Here is a 20,175-nt window from a genome sequence, read left to right on the forward strand (position 1 = left end):
ATCAGCTTCGTCAACCACGGCTGTTTCAGCTGTGTCCCATCCTAGAGCAGAGAAATCAGAGTAGGTAACAATCTGCGCATCCGAAGGCGGTCTCGGGGGCATTTGTGTGGGAGTGTGTCGGTTCTCGGGGCAGGCGATTCTACCAATCAGCAGCATTCCAGTTTCACTTAGGCTGACCCGAAAGGCTGGGAATCCAGGGGGCGCATCACCATAGTATGCGGTTCTAATACATGGATCTGGAGCCGATGGCCCAGCCTCTTCATTGGATGTACTGTCAAGATCGGTCTCGCTCCGATCGCGTTTCAGATAAAGGTTGACTTTTAAGCGCCTGTAATCAAGCTATAGATGCGATGACCAGCAACGAAACTCATCTGTTACCCAAGGGTGTTCATGGCCTTGGTGTCCCAGACCTAGCAACGCTGCAGCAGATGCCGTGTCGGATCTGTGGACTCTTCACGAGGCTGGTTGAACAAGCACTTTTTACATCATAGCAAAGGCTCTAATAGGAAGCACCGCGGTCGCCAAGCACTCACGTTCAGACAACAGGTCTAGAGTTCAGAGGATATACTGTACACCCTTCAGTAAGGGTGCGCACTGACTTTTAAGTTACATGCATGCTGGTCACCAGGGCTTGGCCTACGGTTGATTGTATTCCTGGGACGATTCTAAATGGATAGTCTGAAGGCTCCGCGGCTGGTTTCGGGAGAAGGAGACACCATCATATTATGGGATTGGTTGACCGGCTGCGGTTTACCGACCTCGCCTGCGAACTATCTGGAAGTATGGTCGAAAAGGGTAGGCGCTCGGACGCTTCGTCTGATATATCCCTGCTGTAAGCTTAAAATCCCTGTAGAACATCCCCCAGCATTGGCACACCAGCCTGAGTAACTTGGTGCGTCCTTATTGGTAAGAAATACGTATTCAGGGAAGGCATTGCAAAACGGTGTTCTTTATCGCCGTGTGCACGGGCAGAACTAGATGCACGTTGATCACATTTCATCCCGTTCGTTGGGTGGGGGCCCAACATTGATCTGAGGCCTATAACGGGGAAGCGGGATCAAGATGAAGCGTTTCTTGGCGCGCGGAGGATATGATGGTGTCACCCGCGCTTTGCGCATTACTGCTGTGTTCAGCGAAGCTTTCCCTGGACACGATGTAACCAAGATCTAGAGGAGAAGAGTAGCCCGCTAGGTGGGTTTGGGGGTCGCCGCTACCTAGATGAATTGGTTCAGCTTCTTCGGCTTGTGGCTGCATGGAACGGTTAGACCTGTGACTAGACTCGGTTCGGTCAGCCGCGCGAGCCCTTTTGTGTCTACCAGAAGCGATCTTGCCGAGATGAGACAAGCTCTACTTCCAGCTGAATTCCTGGGATATAATAGGGAAGTGCTGCCGTTCTGTCCCTGAAGCGAAGCCGGGTGGATCTCCTGTTGTTTATGTTTGCACTCACCGATTTGTTTGACATGATATTCGACTGAAAGTTACAACAGCAATGGCGTAAAATGGCAATTCAACTACCTTCAGAGGTGCAAGGCACCGCCGCCGGAGTGCTGGTCTATTCGTTTATTGCTTTGATATGTAGCGCTTTGGTAGTCTGGTTGACCTGGACGCATCAAGAACGTACAAGCTGTCAGTATTGCCTGCAAGACGACACGAAGCTGCCAGCTAACGAAGCGGATACCCAGATATTGCGCTTATCAGCTACCTACTTCTATTGAGCACTGCGACATGCATTGCTTCACAATTACACTACTATGTCAGTTTCGAAGACGTGATGGCGGCGCAGTGGAAGGCGGCAATTGTGAACCCCAACAATCCGGAGACGATAATATCGAACGGGGCAGTGGGAATAGATCTTGGTCTGTGGTACTTTAGTATGTCGCCACTAGGTTTACGAAGAATAACGAAGCTAATAGGCTGATAGGGCAGTATGCTTTTTCAGCAGCAGCAATGTTGGTCCTGTTCTGGTGCGAACCGCGTTTTCAACACTCCTGTATAAATACTGATCTATCATCAGGGCCTTTTCTCTTGTACAGTCAGTGTACGGTTGGGCTGCGAGGCCCCAACTGAAGACATTACTGAAAAGAATTAATGCCATTGGTAAGGGAATATCGATCACACTGCCAATCCTAACGATCTGTATACTGCAAGCCAAACCGATACAGAGATCCTTAGGAGTATTTATGTTTTTGGCCAACGTTGTCTGTATGTACGAGAAAGCTCAATGAAAGTGACAGGCTCTAACAGGTTTCAGTGATGATCAGCCTCGCAGGCGGGTGTCTCCTAATGCTGGCCATACTTATACGGTACATCCAGAGTCGCAGACAACTAGTTGCGTGGAGCATGAAATACGGAAATTCAGTTTCACGCGGTTCATCCTTGGCTCAGCAGTCAGGAGCTCCGCGACAGAGATTCAACGGGATCTACGATCGCTGGCTCATGACACGCTTCACGATCGCGTTTGTTGTACTTAGGTTAGCAGCATCATCAACATCATCAGCCAAAACAAGATAAAACCGGACTTCTAACCTATATCAGCATATTCGAGCTCACCAACATGCTTTTCCAGTTTACCGGTATGAACAACAGCAACAAGGATGCCACGAGGGGCTCACCAGACTTGAGTGCCGAGCGCGGGAAAGAAACAACAATACTCTTTCTCCCCGGTCCGGCCCCGAGCTTCCTTCTGTTCATCGTGTTTGGGACCACGACACCGTTCCGCAGATATATGTACGCCACGTTCGTCCCCACCAAGTGGCAGAAAATATCGGATGTTGTTGAAGAGAACGAAGAGTCTGCTATGCCTTCCAAATGCACGAAGGGTTCCACAGGCCGTATACATAGCATCGCAATATCGAGCCCATCGAGGCCTCACCACACAGCCGACATACATATGACAGACCTAGAGAAAGGAACCAACAGACTCCCCAATGGTTCGGATGACATCCAAGACTCGCTCGCAGAACCAGAACCGGCATACTACCGCGTACATATCAGTAGGATGAGGAGACCTGACGGTTCAGAGTAGGTTCAAGAACCGAGAGATATGTATGATAATTATGATGCGGAACTGATGTGATGGCGGCCTGTGATTGATGCTTGAGTTGCCTCATGTTCTATATAGAGACACTCTTCCACATGCATCCAACGAACTCCGATGAAGATCGAACTTCTTAGAGTCCACACATACGGAGCTTATATTTACGTAAATAAAAGCCGATCATAAATTACAACCGTCATGAATAAATCCACTGCGACGATCTATTAGGTCTTCGGAATTGTGGTCGTTTATAAGAGACGATCTTAAGTCCTCTGCTGCATATCAAATGGTGCTCTCGCCTGCATCGTTGCTCCATTAGCGTTATTCTGGTAGCAGTGGTAACGGCTGCAATGTTTGACTTTCCGAAGGCGTTACTGAACTGAGTATAATCGGCCAAGAAAAGGTTCGTCTCCATGCTCACTTGAAAGTAGTGGCAGCCTTGTTCTTGTCTTGACGTCCTCTTTTGTAGCGTCCACCATAGTGTGGAAATCGGAGCGAGATGTTTTCCGCCACGTCCTTCCTTCCCAACTTCCTGATTCTGTTATGACCTGTAATGTTTTCCTGGGGCCTTTGTGGAGAGCGTAGCGCCTCAGATTATTGACCTCATTCAATCAGTTGACCGCATGGTGCTCCGATAGTGGTCCTTACTCAAAGGAAGCACCGAAATAGGCTGGCGGTACGAGTACTCTATTATGCCGTTCTCCAACCCACACTCTACCATCAGTATACTGTTTAATACACATGGGCAAAGCTGTCACTTTGGCTTACCAGAACATCCAGCAAGTTGTCCGTCTTTGGTTGAGAAGAGAATCTTTCAACACTGTTGGGTCCTCGTACTCAAAGGCTACACCGAATCAATGTTCACAGCAAAGTGTATCAGGATGACTCTGAATTAGTCACTGAAGTCCTTGCGCTTCTTAGTCGCGAAATCAATGCAGGCGTTACGGACGATGTCCGCCGCACGTGCTGCACTTGACAGCTTGTTTAACATGCATGGTCATTGTGGTGTTGTAATCTATGAATTAATCTTATTATCCCGTAACTGTACAATTTTCCCCCGTGGCTATCCCAAACTACAAGATTCTTAGGTGGTACACAACACCGAAATCTCGAACGTTTCAACTTGATGTCCTCACAGCTTACTCTTCCCCCAAACGCGGCCAGTCTCGTCCTTGTATGTAGCCAAGGTGTGCCTCTTGCTGTCTCCTCCATGGTTTACCTGTACAGGAGCGCCGAAGACAGAAGTGTCTAAATCCTTCCTGTCGTCGCTGTTGACATAGCTTCGTTCGCCCTCGCCCAGGTACAGCTGTCTGGGTCTCCAGATCTTCACGCCTGCCGGGTTTAGGATCATCTGTCTCCAGTGAGCGAGCCACCCCACGCATCGAGGCACAGCGAACAGAACTGGGTAGAAGTCCAGCGGGAAGCCCATTGCCTGGTAAATCAAACCTGAGTAGAAATCAACGTTCGGGTACAGGTTTCGGCTGCGCATGAACTCGCTCTTCCTGGCGTACTCTGCCAGTGTCAGAGCAGTGTCGAGCAATTGATTCCTACCAGTGACCTTGAAAACTTCCTCAGCCAATGTACGAATTGCAGTTGAGCGTGGGTCGACATTCTTGTATACTCTGTGGCCAAACCCAACGAGAACACGCTCCCGCTTTTCGACCTTTTCCATGAAAGCCGGAACATTTTCGGGTGACCCGATCTCGATCAGCATTCGAATAGCACTTTCTGAGGCTCCTCCGTGAGACGGGCCGTACAATGCAGCACAGCCTGCCGACACGACGCTATAAGGGTCGACAAGAGAGCTTCCGACCTGAAGTACGGTGGCGGTGGAGCAGTTCACCTCATGATCGGCGTGGATGATGAACAGGGCATCCAGCGCCCTTTCAAGCACGGGATGAGGCTGGTACTCGTGTCCCGAAAGGTGATCAAGCAAATACAGGAAGTTGCCGGTGTACGACAGACCCTTTGCAGGTCGGTTGAAAGGCCGACCTTGCCGCATTCTGTAGGATGCTGCAGCAAGCGTCGGGGCTTTCCCAATGATTCGCAGTATCTGCTTATCCAAAACCTTCAGAGCCTCCAAGTCCCCAGAGGCAGCATTTGTAAACAGCTTCTGACCGGCCAGCGAAGGGTTTGCCTCGGGGGCAAAAGCACCCAGAGTAGCAAAAGCCGATGTAAGCATAGCCATCGGGTGCGAGTCGTAGCGGAATGACTTGAAGATGTTTTCGATATCACTGTGGATATACGTATGATTCATGATCTCTTCGTTCCAGCTGTCGTAGCGAGGTTTTGTGGGCAGCTCGCCATAGATCAACAAGTACGCACTTTCAAGAAAGTTGCTCTTGTCAACCAACTGCTGAATTGGGTAACCCCGATATCTGAGAACGCCTTCGAGGCCGTTGATGTAGGTGATGCGGCTCTCAATGACGGCGGTGTTCATGTAGGCAGGGTCGAACACACGAAGCCCCTGCTCGGTTTCATCCTCCTTGCGACCGCCTTCTGCCTTGATCTTCTTGATATCGGTGGCAAGGACCGAGTTGTGCTTGATGGGCAGCTCATATGCCTTGCCAGTCCTATTGTCCACCACGGTAAGCGACTGGCGCGGCGTTTTGCTTGGTATCGCGACCATCCTGGAAGCTGCACGACTGTACTTAAAGGCCGGTATATTCGGAAGATGAGCAGAAAACAGTTTGCAGATGTCAAAGGAGGTCACAAGCTCCAAATCTCACTCTGAGCTTTACCGGGCTCTTTAGAGTTGCCGGACGAATCACCCGCGAAGCGACGGTCCATTCCAGGAGGTCCGTAACCGAGGTCCAGGCCAAGCTTCGCATCACGTGACCTTGTTCATGTAGACGGCCCGATGACGAACCCCCCATAATCCACAACGAATGGATTAAACCCCGTCCTGACAACTCGTCGTTGGCGATATTTACTCTCTTTGATAACTGATTCAATGAAGTGTTCAGCGTGATGTTCACCGTTGCTTTTCCCGCATCGGCATCTGAGTCAATTCTGCAGCGCATGTACGCAATATGTCTCACTAAAACGCGGCTATTCCCGGGGTTGCAGCTGTAGCGTTCCAGAGCATTTCAAGCGAAAAGAGGTGCATCTCAGGGCATCTCAGTAAGCTGATAAGGGCCTGCATTACGCTACTGTGTAAGAATGCATATTACCTGCTCTCCTCAGGTCCTCAGATACATTGTGGGGAACCCGATTACATCCCATTCTCCCGTCTCCGTGTTGAGCGTCAAGTTCGTGTCCACCGTCCGGCCGCCGCGAAGTGAGCCGGACTCAACAGTTCCACCAGCAACCGGGCGGGACAAGTGATTGTCTCCGGAAACGACCGTGAAGTTAGCGAGAGGCAAGCTCCAAGCATTCCGCGACGCGACACTCGGAGAACCTAAACATGATCAATTAACTGTTCTGTGGCTGCTACTGGGGCAGTTCGAGAGCTTACCGTAGAATTGCGCTGTCACTTTCTCAGGGGAAACGCTCAGCAGATAGTATCCTCTATAATATCCATCTTGCCACTGAAGCTCGGTGTTCATTTCATCGTTGATCCGCGCCTCGGCGGCAGCGCGTGCCGTCAGAATATCACCACTAGCTCCGGTAGAGCTCACTGCTGTGCCAGCAAACTCCACACCGATTGCGCCAACGCCAGTTTTTTGGTCATATGGCTTGGTGCCAACCCAAGCAATGTCAGAAACCTGCAGTCAAGTAATTAGCACTTGTCTCGCATATGCCAAGTATTCAAATCTCACCCAGTTCTGGTGGCTATCTCCGGCCAAAAAGATGTTGTTGCCAATATTGTTGTCGTATAGATGCTTGTAGGTCCGGTTTCTGTTTGCAGCATATCCCTTTGTATCTGCTATTAGTCTGAGGCAGCCGCGATATACGGCAAACGAGTTCTTACATTCCAATTATCGCGATTCCAGCCAAACGATTCGCGAATTCGGGAGAAGATAATCTGCTGTCCAATGATTCTCCATTTCGCCCCCCTTTGGGAGGATTTCGTTAACTGGTTGTAAAACCAGCGCTCCTGGTGGGAACCCATCAGGGACCGAGAGGCATCGTCATAGATGGCCTCAAGGTACTCGTCATTCCAGCCTTAAAATATGAGTCAGTCAAGAGCAGCATTGGATTGAAGGAACGAGTTTGCGAACCGAGCGAAGTAATGCTTCGGTCATAATTACGGGTGTCAAGAATGACCAAGTCGACCAGGTTGCCCATAGAGAACGACCTCCAAACTCTTAGATTGTCGTCCATATCGATTTGTCTGTTCGTTCAAGTCAGCGGGGAGAGGAAGGCAAGCTCGAGTCAACAGCCAACACCAACCGAATAGGAACCCATTCGAAGTACGCCCGAACGGCATTCATCTTGCGCTGATCTACGCTGATGCCCGGCCCATCATTGCGAAACGATTCTTCTGTATTGTTCAGGGCGCTGGAGCCATCTCTATAGACATTGTTTGCAACCTCTAAATCCTGTTAGCGATTTCCGGCTACTCGTAAGTAGATATTGTACTGACCATGGTCGTCCCATGTCGGAATCCAGGCATAATTTTGAGACAGCAGCTGGAGATCCGGATCGGTGCGGTACTATTGACTTGTCAATGTTCCGAATAATTCCTTGGCCGTCCGAGCAGGCATACCTGTCCAATTCGTGTCCGGTAGTCGCCCAAGCTAAACAACACTCTCGGAGGGTTATGAGCTCTTTCACCCTTCGCAGCACCTTCGTAGATGAAGTCACCAAGGTGAATCTGACATCCAGTTTAGATTTCATTTTCATTTGTAGGGCCATTAGAACTTACCACAAAGTCATGCTCGTCCTTTCTTGCTGCATTGCCATAGACGTTAAAGTACCCATTCGCTGAAAAGTCAGCCGAGTGGCGAGTGGAAATAACGGTGCATACTTGAACATACGATAGTTGGAGCATGAGAACACTACAAATTTGATTCCAGAAACATCGCCATCAGCGGGAGGGGCTGTTTTCGTGCGCCCGAGTGGGCTGGTGATATTCGTTCCGCAGATATTGAACTGATAGTTGTAGGTGGTGAACGGCTGTAAACCAGTAGCTTCGACCTATGGGAGAGACATTAGCTAATGCCTTCGACACGTTCTCGAAAAGCTTACCTTAACCGTGTAGTCAATATCGCTTGTTGTGTACGCTTGCCCCGTTGACACGGCTTTGCTTCCAGTCGAATAGCCTGCTTGAAAGACCTTCCACTCGACACAAATCGGATTAGGATCGGCCACTACGTACTGCTCCGTATCATGATTAAACAACTGTGCTGTTCCCTCAACTGTGACATTGCTCTGGTCAGAAGCCAGAGAAGGCGCTGCTCGAGTCCACAAAATCACGCTTTCTGGCCAAGGATCGCCTGAAGCCACGCCATGTGTGAAGTTCAGCTCTTCTGGCTTGAACGCCACAGAACCACGCTTCAAACTGCGCCGAGACACTTTTGGCACATTGATCCCCAGGTTAACATGGCGAGACGACGGTGAGTTGTAATTCAGGTTGCCATCAAACAATGCGGCTGCAAGGGAAGCGAGGGTGCTCCCCGCGATACCGAATTCCAGTGACCCGCGCATTGTAATGTTGGCTAATTATAAGACCCTGCGGTTCAAGTCTTGGAAGCCAGCATATATAACATGAGCTGCGCAGCGCAAGTCCTCTTTATATGCCTTGTTGCCTGCATTTCTACACTTTCACAATGGGCGGGGTTCTTTTGCCCGGTTCTGTAAGCACCTAAACAACCTTGCATACCGGTGTCGTCGACGGCGCCTGGAAATTGGGGAAGATCAGGCTCGCTTCCAGATTGCATGCAGGCATCCCGCAGCTCGCTCTTAACAGCTTGGGTACATTCGGGGAGCAAGAAGAATCCACTAACGCTCAACAGCAGCCAATTGCCTTGTGTGCTTACCTGCACGCGCTCTCCTAGTCGTCGAAACATAAATGGAGAGTATGCCATGCCATTCGGGCAACGTGTGATGGAGTCGCCGCTTGATTGGGCAATTGTGGTGTCCAAAGATGCGGGTCGGTACTTGAGTCGTCTATAGGATGATCTGCGGTGGGGTCAGTGATACGACACCCAGTAAAAGCAGTTTAGTATTTTGAAGTGTGTCCGTCGAAATAGGCGGACACTTCCATATTATTAGGGGGTTAATCGAAACTGGAATTATTGTCGACCCACCTCATAGGTACTCCCACTAGCTGCCGACATCGGTATAGAAACAAGTATTTTTACTACTGCGAAGCATCATTCACTGCGACATAATGAACCATTCATGGTGTTCTTATCGATTGACTGTTTTGAGTGCTCCAACAACTCCCACGCCATTGGCATACTCGTCATGAGTGTGACCTCGAGATCCTCAATCACGGTGTCTGCGTGCGACCATTCGCTCACTCGACCGTTGTCACTTTTGTGAATGCATCAGAATTGTCTCCATGACAAGTCTATATCAACAACAAAATCTAAATTCCAGGCCCGGCGAGGTTGTCATCATAAGCCTCGAGAACCGGGTGCCCATAGGACTGGGAGTTCGCTGGCAGAGAATTGTCCCCGTAGTAGCCCTTCTTCCGACAGGCAAGTCCGTTTGCGAAGCTGACTTGGTAGCAGGTTGCAAGTCGAATACCCTCGGTCACGCACCTGTGCCATGCGTCGTCCGGCCTTTTTTCGCAAGGGGAGAACCACCAAGGACCCGCGGTTTTATCAAATTCCAATACCACACCTTCGTTGGCTTGCGCCTTTCCTGTAAACTGGTCGACGGCGTATGTCCTGCGCCCCAGATCGGTCAAATTGCGAGAAGTCTCCTGGACGCATGCTCCAGCAACTTTGCCATCGCACTGAGTCTTGATTTTGAGAATGATCTCATCAGCCCATTGACTGGGGTTTTGGCCGGTCCCCGATAACGCACTACAGGTCCAGAATTAGTCCCGCAGGTATGAATCATGAGCGAAAGAGGGGATGACTTGCATTCTGTACGACACCTTGTCGCCATCTGTGTGGTACTCCGAGATGCATTCGGCGTGGCTCATGGGCGTGTGGACTTGGGCCCACGCGCAGTCAGCACGCATCATGTGCTCCTGACGGGTCTCTTTGTCAATGATATCCGTCAAGACTGGGCCAGTGCCTGTGACTTGACGCTTCGTGAAGGGCAGGTTTGACCAAGCCATGGCCTGGCCCAGAAGGGCAATTAACATGATCAAGAGGTGAGGCAACATGGTGGAGAACTTTGAGTTGAGGGACGCAGTTGTCGTTGGCGTCCTGGTCTGATAGATCTGCAAGTGATCCAGGATGGCACTTCTGGAAATCATCTAAAGGATGTTGCTAAATAGCACATCCGCTTAAGTAGTGAAAGCCTCTCACCGACAGCCAAGCAGCTACCTGCCACAATTCACCGTTTCTCTATTTCAATCTAGGTACACTGAGGTATCAGCCAACGGGTGAATGGATCAGTGGATGGTTTCAGTTGCAGTGAACATTTGAAAGAGTTCCGGCCATTGGAAGTGGCACTGGGTGAATGAAAGGATCAGATAACGGTAGCTTGGAAGGTTGGAGACAGCCTCCGTCTCCTACAACTAGGCGGAGGCCAAGTCATACCTTTCACAGCGATCCTGATAGACAAGACAGATAGACCCCAAATTCACCGTGTATTCGCGACGCAGGTTGGTTCGTCCTCCACAAAATAGCTCTTCGACTTGGTGTGGCCTAACACATCTTGATATCTATATGGCAAATGGACGCGGCGCTGGCCAAGATGCTCGACCGCGTTTCAGTTGATACAAAAGCCCTGGCAGATGTAAGATATATCTGGCATAACGAATAGTTCTTCGACTGCGCAGCCTGCTACCTCTAGCCAGCAGAATGTTCACTTGTTAGCCACTAGTTAAGCCAACTCTGAAGAGGGGCTAGTCATGGGCGAACTCATTCAGGAAGTTGCCTGCTTCTGCAGCAGGCTGGAACCATGTTTACTAGTGACATCGATCACTTTGGTCTCCGTAACGTGTTTTGGCACATTGTCACCTCGAGTGCGCAAGCCCACCGTCTGATGGTTGACGATTGGGAGAGCATGGGTCCCAAGGCCACATGCAGTACGCGAAAGATCAGATGTTCCAAGAGGCTTGTTCTGTAGCAGTTTGGTGGGGTGATTCTGCAGGCCACCTACATAATTTACCTTCTGTGGGCCTTGGCCTTGGCGCTAGGTAAGCCGCCACAAGCTTCCCGGCCGCATTCTTCGGCAACTGGGGTGCTAAAACGGACGACAGCTCATCAGCTGCGAGCTCCTGAACCTGGACCTGGACCTGCACCTACACCTCGTGTTGAACCAGCACCTGAACCTATGAGAAGCCGGCAACTTTCAGCTGAACACCGTGCATCTCTTGACATGTGTCCTGTAGCATCTTGATTTCTATTTACGAACATTTATTCTATTCTGTTTCTTTTGTTTCCCGCCTTCCACCCTGCGACAGGTACACCTCACACGTTGCTCGACACAGGCTGCGTTCTATAGCCACGTCACGCCATGGCAGCCGTAGACCCTGGCACCCGGAAGAAGGTGTTGAAGGTCATCTTCCTGTCCTTGCTACTTGATCTGGTATGCATGATCTCTCTGGATCACGTCAAGCACTCGGTGTACTGACAGCAACGGCCAGATATCCTTTACCTTTATCCTCCCCCTCTTTCCCAAGCTCCTCGAATTCTACCGCAACAGCGAAGCCAGCTCCCCAGCGCAATCGACAATCTTGGCGCGCATACTCGGCTATCTCAACGCCTACAAGCAGGCCTTCGCGAAACCGATCGATTCGAGATATGACATCGTTTTGCTAGGAGGGGCGCTCGGCAGTCTGTTTTCTCTGCTCCAGGCGGTCGCATCGCCTGTCATCGGACACCTATCGGACAAGTATGGGAGGCGAAGGGCGCTCTTGACCAGCATGGCGGGTAACATCCTCTCCGTACTTCTATGGGTCGTGGCCGTGGATTTCCGGACTTTCCTTGCCTCGCGCATTGTAGGCGGCTTATCCGAAGGCAACGTACAGCTTGCGACTGCGATTGCATCCGACATCTCCGACGAGGGTAGCCGTGGTTCTACCATGGCCTTGATCGGCGCCTGTTTCTCGATCGCCTTCACTTTCGGGCCTGCGTTGGGCGCGTTCCTGAGCTCTATTGCTACCGTGGCCGCTAACCCTTTCGCGACTGCTGCCGGCGTCTCTCTGTTCCTCATTGTGACGGAAACGGTTTACCTCTATGTGGCCCTCCCCGAGACGCTGCCAAGTAAGACTGCCAAGGGGAACGCAGCGAAAGCCGCGGTCAAGGCCCAACCTCTACAGCGCACCAATTCCCATTTGATGCTGAACGCATCGCATTTCGTTTTCCTGTTGTTCTTCTCGGGCATGGAGTTTTCTCTCCCGTTCATGACGTACGACATGTTTCAGTTCACTTCCGCGGCAAATGGAAGACTGCTCGGATATGTTGGTCTCATCGCTTCTATCTTGCAAGGCGGCGTGACTCGCCACTTGCCGCCGCTTCTGTCTGTGCGAGTTGGCGTTGTATCCTGCCTGCTCGCATTCAGCTTGCTCTGCACCGTCGGTTCAGTCAGCCATCTCTATTTGGCTGCCACCTTCTTGGCTACGACGTCAGCTACCGTCGTGAGCGGGCTCAACACATTGAGCAGCCTGGAGGCAAGCTCAGACGAGCGTGGTGGCAAGCTTGGTATTTTGAGGAGCTATGGCCAACTTGGAAGAGGTTTGGGGCCCCTACTTTTCACGAGCATCTACTGGTGGGCAGGCAGAAATGCTGCCTACTCATTTGGTGCTCTGGGAATGGCTGCGGTAACCGGCATGGTGTTCCTGGGTTTGGAGTCGCCCCCGGAGCCAGAGGAAATTGCTGCAGTGTCTCATAAGAAGGAGCTGTAAAGCATCGTATACTGATCTGTGTGTCATGCCAGAGTAATAGAGGCTACGGTTGATAGAGCTTCGGTGTCAGGGGGGTTCCATGGTGTATGATAGGTTGAATGCAAATAAAGCTCAACGTCGGGCAAATTCCGGCATGTTAGTACGACGCATATGGCATACGTACAGTCAGACTCCCATTACAGCTCCTCACCGGACTAAAGTCTAATCCGCTTTGCATCGTATCATGTCATATTACTGTCGTAGAAGAATGAATTGCAGAGGCCACTGGGTACTGTTGACTTTGCTCATAAGTAAGTGTATTAAACACGCCACATCTGTATATTCCCACGTCGTATCCCTATCTTTAAACTGACAGCATGCGGCCATCCTCATTTTGCTACTTCCCAAGTAAATGGAGGTTAAGTTAGAACTACAGAGTTCTTCTATGTTCTGTGGCTACTGGAGTATGGGTAATGTTGGTGGGCAGGTAGGGACAAACATCCCTGGTTGCAAACCGTCTTGTGATGCTTGCTACCCGCAGTTGGTTCAGGTAAAGTTGGCCTAGTGCCCTTAAAGAGGTGACTGATTAATTGTTATGTATTCCTCAGGTTCATGCTCAAAATATGCAGACGTTTGTATATTAAGCTTAGATCAGGTTGAAACGGCCACCGTGGTGTCGGTCATAGCTGTAACGGATTGTCCATATTGAGAATTTACCCTGTTATCTACCGTGGTGAATATTTCGATTGTTTGTCATTCGTTATGTGAGGTGAATTATTTGCTTAGATAATTAGCCATCATTCTTCGATTATTTATTTGTTTATTTCACTCAGCACCCGTCCATAATATTTTCATATTATAAGTCGACTCTTCGAAGTGCTATCTTGCCAGTGTATGCACCCATTAGCAGGCGGTAAAATGTGCAACGAGCCATCAACAACCCCCGGCTATGACTCTGGCGCGCAGGGTCAAGGTCAGGCCGTACTTGAAGACCCCAGAGTGACTCATGTAAGTGTCGTCCATGATCGAGCACATCTCCAGTAGACAACATCTTACTAGAATGTTCCGGACATAGCGATATCAAAACATCCCGTCCGATTATGTCGCAATCAGAACCGATAAATCATTCGCTCCCACCCCCCAGGCTACAGGAGGAGTCCCTCCACCGTATGACCCAACGAATACTGGTGATTTCATCCCTGAGGAGCATAGCACCAATCTGTGGCTAGTGAACATCCCCGTTGGAACGGAGGCCAAAGACATCCTAGCACAGATCCGAGGCTATGGACGTGTATGGGCCTTCCACCTGCTCAAGCCTACCGGTAAAAAAGGCGAGGAAAATGTTGCAGCGTCAATATCTTTTTTTGAGCTAAGCGCCACAAAGCGTTTTTACAGCGACGCCCAGACTACAGGGTTCTTTGTGGGTGGGCGTCGTATTGTGGTGAAGATGAATCGTCGCAAAATCAAGGGCCATGAGTATATCACAGGCACGCGATGTGTCATAGTCGAAGGTCGCCCAGCTGAGTGCAACGAAACGTCGCTGCTCGAGTACTTTGCCACGAAAACAAACTTCCAGGTCGACGAAGTCCGATGGAGACGAGTCACAGAGACTCGGAACAAGATCGAGGTTCGATTTGTGCAATTCCATCAGCAGGCAGCGGTTGCGATGGCAGCTATTCAGCAGGAGAAACCTTTAGGTATCGATAGGGCTGCATTCGGGCCGGACCCCTGTGCTTACACGGATGTGATCTAAGGGACGATTTTGGTATATGGCGCAGGGAAAGAACAGCAAGGAGCAAAATGCTTCACGGTAGCTAGCAGATCCTAGAGAGGCTTTGCGATTCAAGAAGTTACACGCCGCAATTGGTGGCAGGACCCCAGATAGATTGGCTCGCATGAACATACTCCACCATGTCGACGTTCACCAGGGGGCTATCCTCTCATGGTCATATGAAGCATGGATACAGCCCAGACTCTTACTTAAGCAACGGTACTGTTGTATACACAGAGCTATGGGATTACGAAGGAGTGAAACTCTGTTGAGTAACACCACTGAGGAAAACAACCGCTCCTCAACTTGTGATACCCTACTTCAGTATCATCTCGCTTCGCGGTGGTAGATTGGTGGTTGTATACGAACGAACTTCATGTAAGACTTCGCGTTAAGAAGGGGATACCCACACAAACGCGTATGCACTCGACACTGCCATTACTCGAGACTCATAGACACTGGAGCAGGTTCACAAGCAGTTTGTCAGGCTCCACAGCCGAATTGTATCAGTGCCAATACGGATTGATGATATTGAAATTAACCTTTACATGCTATGCTTGTCCCAATGCCCGTAACGCCATCATCATATGCTCATCTCATCATTTACAGTCCGCAGGCGCTGGCAGCAACCTGGGTCGCCGTGGCATCAATGCGGCCCAGGGCAACGGCCTGACCGTTGGTCAAGTCGTTCATGGCATCGAGGGCAATGTTGAAGCCGGAGGCGGCGTGGTCGATGGCGAGAACGTTGATAGACTTGCCGTTGTAGGTGAGTTGCCAGCAAGTACCGCACTAGAGACCTGGATTAGTCATTTTCCTGCATTTTCAACATTCTAGGCGTACCTGAGGGGAGTTCCATCCCGCAACCGCCTGAGCAGCACCGATATACGGGAAGCGAGGGACTGCACCCTGAGTCTGCCAGCCGTATCTGGTGATCAGGCCATTGGCACCATCCGAGCAAGAGACTGCGGTCATGGAGCGGCTGCCATCGTCGTAGCCGGTGTCATATGCGACTGAGAATAGTCATGTTAGTAACCTCTTGCAGATTTGCCGTTCACAAGTGGGCTTACCACTGTCGGCTGCAGCAGTGGCAACCAGGGCGAAGAGACCAGCGATCTTTGCGAAGTACATGTTGAATTATAAGTGTTGGTTTGACTGGAGAACGAGGATTGGATTGCTGAGTTGAGTTGCTGGTGATGATTGACGTTGGATGATGAGAAAGAGGTGGTCGATGAGGCAAGCCATACCTCTATATATACGTCTTCTTCTGGCCGTAACATTCTGAGCAAATTGGGTCTCTCCCACGTCACATCGTGGCCATCGTATACCCATCCTTGGAGTCCCGTGATGGAGCATCGGCTTTCTAGGGTGATTCCACTGCATCTCGTGTTTGTCGTTGAAGTAGCGGGGCCAGGGCTGTTGTCGCTGTGCCGATCTCTTCGTATTTGCCGGAATACTTCCCAAATATAGCAGGGTTTAGGCCAGGCTCGGGGCGCTAATGCCTGGCCCCAGATCACTAGGGAGCCCTGCGGCCGGTTGCTACGGCGGCTTCCATGCGCTAAGGCAAAGGTCTCACCGGACAGGGCGAGCTCGCTTTACCTATGAACGGGCAACTAACCTTAACTACCAGCAACGGGTCAGTACGTGACTTATCGCCAACTCTTGAATATAGCAGATTTCCTTGCTAAGACTATATTTAGGCGTTAAACTACTGGCTGATAGGGCACTAAGATGCGGAAACACGCAGGGTTGCCGAACGTGAACAGTTGTGAGCGCGACATGAGAGCTTGGTAAAAATGTGCCAGATCCAGTAGTAACCTGCTGCAACGTACCGTCTCACTCGCTAAAGTCTGTCTCTCCACTGCACACTGGAGGGAGTTGTAAATCCGATGTTGGAAGCAGTTAACTGGATCCCAAGGGTAAGAAAACAAACTGAATCGCTGTACGCAGTAAGACTAGTGCGGCACTCACGTATCCAATACCACCTTTCGCATGCAAACCTCGTATCACCAAGGCTTGATGCCGTCCTCAGGTGACTGAGCTTGTCGCCGAGGTCTTCGTGACCCGCTTTAGGTAGACCAACGGCCGAACCCGCGACCCATAAGTCACCCAGTTCTCCTTCTGGAGGAAAGAAAAACCAGCCACCAATGACGGAAACTGTGATGTCGCAAGCTCAAGCCCTGACGTCAGATGCCAAGCTCATGTGCTAGGAAACAGCTTCAGTTTGCTGAGCGGGTTGTTGTCAAAGATCTTGGCTGGAGCCAATGTTAAATGCCACTTGTGCTTTATTGCACAAATTACTTAATTTCTACATTCGGTATCACTACATCTGGAGTGTATGACGCGTCGCAGCATGCTGAATGAAGGGTGACCTCGTGAGTTGACAACGTCACAAGTGTTTCTACCGATGGTTTAAAACACCTGTAAAAAGGCGACCGTCTTTATAACAAATAAAGGTATGTCTGGCCCGCGCACTTGAAGATGTCACATGCGATCATACAATGGATAGAATCTGGGATCTAGCTGCAAAGGAGGCTCTTGTTCGAAAGAGAGCGGTGAACCCTTTTTGGCGGGAGAATGGGCACAGCGGCCTGATCCTAAAAACCAAACCATACCTGTGGGGCTGGTTGCCCGTGCTGCTACGGCCCTCCTATACCTCCGTTGTCTCCGCTATAGAGTGATCATCAAAGACTCTTGAGTAATTTTATAATGATGAAAACACATGAGGTACGTCTATATGGACTCGCAAACAAACGACGTGCCTTTGTAGGTACTGTGTGCTGTTGTGAGCAGCTGCCCCGTACGTAGCACGCGCAGGTATAGCGTGTTGTAGGTGATAGGGAGCCTTTCTGACCTTGACAACTTGTCAGCAACAGATAGGGCCACATAATACAATAGCTCATACTCGTACGTTATGTCTCCGTCGTGAGCAATGGTCCCAAAACTGCCTAGTTTACATATTAGTGTTGGGCCTCAGAAAAGGCGTCAATCGCGAGCTCGGCTTCCCGATCTATCACCGCGAGCGCGAGCAAGCGCCCGCTAACGCCGGCCGACCTGAGCATCAATCCCGCGAGCTCGGCCGAAGGATCGGAGTTGACTTTCTATAAAGTTGTCTGTGGTCAAGCGCGAAGATTGTTTCTAAGGCTGGCTATTTAAACTGGGACAAATACCTGCTGAACTCATCATAGTACTCTGGAACTTACCAACGACCATGTCAAAGTCTCAGATTCTACTCCGGGATGGCATCATCCTGGTGCACGATGCCGATAGCCATGTCGTTCCAACCGAAGCTGATTTGTTGATCGAGAACTCAGTCATCGCGAAGATTGAAAAAGCAATCACTCCAGGACCAGGCGCACAAGTCATTGACTGCAAAGGCAAGATCATCAGTCCTGGTTTCATTGATACGCATCGTCATCTGTGGTATGTCACTGCTCATCCTTGCTTTCACAACCAACATCACAGCCGGAAATGGATGGGCCGCAGAGTTAGACGTGTCGTGATTCAGGCGTGGAAATCACCCCATGCACGTAGTCGAGCAATAAGAACTAAAACCAACTACCGCAGGCAAACCCAATATAAAGGAGCTCACGCAAACCAAACGCTTATGGAATATATGGTGAAGGGTAACTTTACTGGGGCTTTCTGGTCGCCGGAAGATCTCTTCTGGGGTCAATTATCTGGAGCTCTTGAGTCTATCGAAGCTGGCACGACGACACTGGTTGATCATTCGAGCTGTAACCTTACAGCAGAGCACAGTCAGTAACACGCACCTCGGTGAAGGCAGGAACTAATTCTATATCCAGGCCAAGCTGCGTTACAAGCCCTACTTTCCACAGGGCTGCGAGCTATCTACTGTTTCACGCCACCTCGCAGGTTGAAATCACGAAGCCCGTTTACTGTTGAAGATGATGCTTCCGAGGAGACCATCGCAAGATACCAGACCTTGGCCCGTGGCGGCCCATATGGCAACGGTACAGTCCATATAGGGTATGCAAATGATAATATCTATACGCCGGCTGAGGACATCAAGCAATTCTACGCCACACTTAGAGACCCCGGCAAGGGGCGCGCGAAGCTCATCACGACCCATACCATTGGCGGCGCTATGCAAGGGAAAAAGACGCCTACGGCCATTGAGATTCTGCATTCTCATGGACTACTTGGCCCTGACATCCTCTTATCGCACGGTAACCGCCCTCACGAAGGCGATGGTGCGCTGTACCAGTCTACCGGGGCTTCAGTCTCGAGCACACCCAATACAGAATTGCAAATGGGTGGATTCCCTGTTTGCCTTCGAGGTGACCACTACGACAATGCCAGCCTCGGCGTCGACTGTCACAGCTGGGGGGTGACTGGAATTCCGGGTCAGATGCGGCTTGCATTACAGTCTGGCCGTGCTTATGAAGGGCAGAAACTTAATGAGGAAGGATTCTGGTCACGAAAGCCGGGTGGCATCTCAGCAGAACAAGTCTTCAATTTGGGTATGTTTGAGCATCGTAGGAGAGAAAATGACACCAGACTCTAACTGGAAATAACAGCTACGCTGGGCGGCGCCAAGGCATGCGGTATGCAGGATGAGATAGGTTGCGTGAAGCAAGGTATGAAGGCCGATCTTGTGGTTTTCGATGGTGAAAGTCCCGGAATGCTAGCTGCAGCCGTGGAAGACCCTGTTGCAGCCATTGTTCTGCACAGCAACCCGGGTGATATCGACATGGTTATAATCGATGGTGTCGTGAAAAAGGGTGGCGGAAAACTGCTCGATGTCGAAGTGGTACCAGCACCTGATGCGTCTATGAGCGTCCTCAAGCCTAACACAAGGCTGCAGTGGAAAGATATTGTCAAGAAGGTTCTTGAAAGCCGGAAGCAGGTCATGGAGAAGACCGCTGATATCGATTTCGAGGTGGGAGAACAAAAAGCCATTGACATGCTCTATCTCGACAGGGGTGCCTTGGTTGAAACCTAGCCGCCCCAAGGTTGAGCTGCTCACAATGCTTAGGCAGCCCTGAATACCGTTAAAACACAACATATCTCCATTTGGTGCCATACTTAGTTTGGTGAAAATTGTGAGGTCAGCTTGCCTACGACGGCTCAGCCAGTAGATAGCTCGCCCGCCCGTGAGCGATCGGATAAGTGGTAACACGATGCCTCCGAAAACGTTTTGCGAGGGCCCCATCAACTACCTGGGGGAACTCAAGTGCAGGGTGTGAAGTTTCATCGCATCCCAAGATGGCCTATACAGGTTGCGCCCAAAACCGATCGCTATCTTTGAAACTGATCCCGCAGGAGTCCTAAGTGCCTAAAATAACCAATTATTGTAGACTTCTGTAATAACCATCACCATCTCAAAAAACCTACACGGACGGGCTGTGCAGACTTGGCACTGAAAAGTGTAACCCGCAAGGCCCCGCAAGCCTGCTATTTTGTACAACGAAGGCCTAGCCACCATTGGCACAGCGGCTGATTGGCCTG

At 50.5% G+C, this 20,175-nt stretch overlaps 8 protein-coding genes across 8 annotated transcripts; 4 read left to right on the forward strand and 4 right to left on the reverse strand.

Annotated features, from left to right (window-relative positions):
• Positions 1-1,499: 1,499 nt before the first annotated feature.
• On the forward strand, positions 1,500-3,025 carry JN550_004872 (uncharacterized protein; the record flags this gene model as incomplete). Its single annotated transcript, XM_049316435.1, has 6 exons — positions 1,500-1,626; positions 1,683-1,871; positions 1,922-1,949; positions 2,015-2,097; positions 2,252-2,471; positions 2,536-3,025. The coding sequence occupies 6 exons, from the start codon at positions 1,500-1,502 to the stop codon at positions 3,023-3,025; spliced, it is 1,137 nt and encodes a 378-aa protein (XP_049173070.1).
• A 1,144-nt stretch (positions 3,026-4,169) lies between these two features.
• Positions 4,170-5,666, reverse strand: JN550_004873 (uncharacterized protein; the record flags this gene model as incomplete). Its single annotated transcript, XM_049316436.1, has 1 exon — positions 4,170-5,666. The coding sequence occupies one exon, from the start codon at positions 5,664-5,666 to the stop codon at positions 4,170-4,172; it is 1,497 nt and encodes a 498-aa protein (XP_049173071.1).
• A 553-nt stretch (positions 5,667-6,219) lies between these two features.
• Positions 6,220-8,629, reverse strand: JN550_004874 (uncharacterized protein; the record flags this gene model as incomplete). Its single annotated transcript, XM_049316437.1, has 11 exons — positions 6,220-6,437; positions 6,495-6,744; positions 6,799-6,894; positions 6,951-7,144; positions 7,231-7,313; positions 7,373-7,514; positions 7,566-7,635; positions 7,689-7,796; positions 7,848-7,906; positions 7,960-8,119; positions 8,171-8,629. The coding sequence occupies 11 exons, from the start codon at positions 8,627-8,629 to the stop codon at positions 6,220-6,222; spliced, it is 1,839 nt and encodes a 612-aa protein (XP_049173072.1).
• Positions 8,630-9,515: 886 nt separating this feature from the next.
• On the reverse strand, positions 9,516-10,265 carry JN550_004875 (uncharacterized protein; the record flags this gene model as incomplete). The annotated part of the gene is made up of 2 exons (XM_049316440.1): positions 9,516-9,957; positions 10,027-10,265. The coding sequence occupies 2 exons, from the start codon at positions 10,263-10,265 to the stop codon at positions 9,516-9,518; spliced, it is 681 nt and encodes a 226-aa protein (XP_049173073.1).
• Positions 10,266-11,566: 1,301 nt separating this feature from the next.
• Positions 11,567-12,956, forward strand: JN550_004876 (uncharacterized protein; the record flags this gene model as incomplete). The annotated part of the gene is made up of 2 exons (XM_049316441.1): positions 11,567-11,638; positions 11,697-12,956. 2 exons carry the CDS (start codon positions 11,567-11,569, stop codon positions 12,954-12,956), a joined length of 1,332 nt encoding a protein of 443 aa, XP_049173074.1.
• Positions 12,957-13,853: 897 nt separating this feature from the next.
• JN550_004877 (uncharacterized protein) lies at positions 13,854-14,688 on the forward strand (the record flags this gene model as incomplete). The annotated part of the gene is made up of 2 exons (XM_049316442.1): positions 13,854-13,943; positions 14,011-14,688. 2 exons carry the CDS (start codon positions 13,854-13,856, stop codon positions 14,686-14,688), a joined length of 768 nt encoding a protein of 255 aa, XP_049173075.1.
• Positions 14,689-15,309: 621 nt separating this feature from the next.
• Positions 15,310-15,834, reverse strand: JN550_004878 (uncharacterized protein; the record flags this gene model as incomplete). Its single annotated transcript, XM_049316443.1, has 3 exons — positions 15,310-15,495; positions 15,547-15,716; positions 15,774-15,834. 3 exons carry the CDS (start codon positions 15,832-15,834, stop codon positions 15,310-15,312), a joined length of 417 nt encoding a protein of 138 aa, XP_049173076.1.
• Positions 15,835-17,914: 2,080 nt separating this feature from the next.
• On the forward strand, positions 17,915-19,669 carry JN550_004879 (uncharacterized protein; the record flags this gene model as incomplete). Its single annotated transcript, XM_049316444.1, has 4 exons — positions 17,915-18,126; positions 18,271-18,461; positions 18,510-19,187; positions 19,245-19,669. The coding sequence occupies 4 exons, from the start codon at positions 17,915-17,917 to the stop codon at positions 19,667-19,669; spliced, it is 1,506 nt and encodes a 501-aa protein (XP_049173077.1).
• Between the last annotated feature and the right edge of the window lie 506 nt (positions 19,670-20,175).

This window comes from Neoarthrinium moseri, assembly GCF_022829205.1.
Source record: "Neoarthrinium moseri strain CBS 164.80 chromosome Unknown scaffold14_Wmoseri_CBS_16480, whole genome shotgun sequence".
Classification (NCBI taxonomy): Eukaryota; Fungi; Ascomycota; class Sordariomycetes; order Amphisphaeriales; family Apiosporaceae; genus Neoarthrinium; species Neoarthrinium moseri.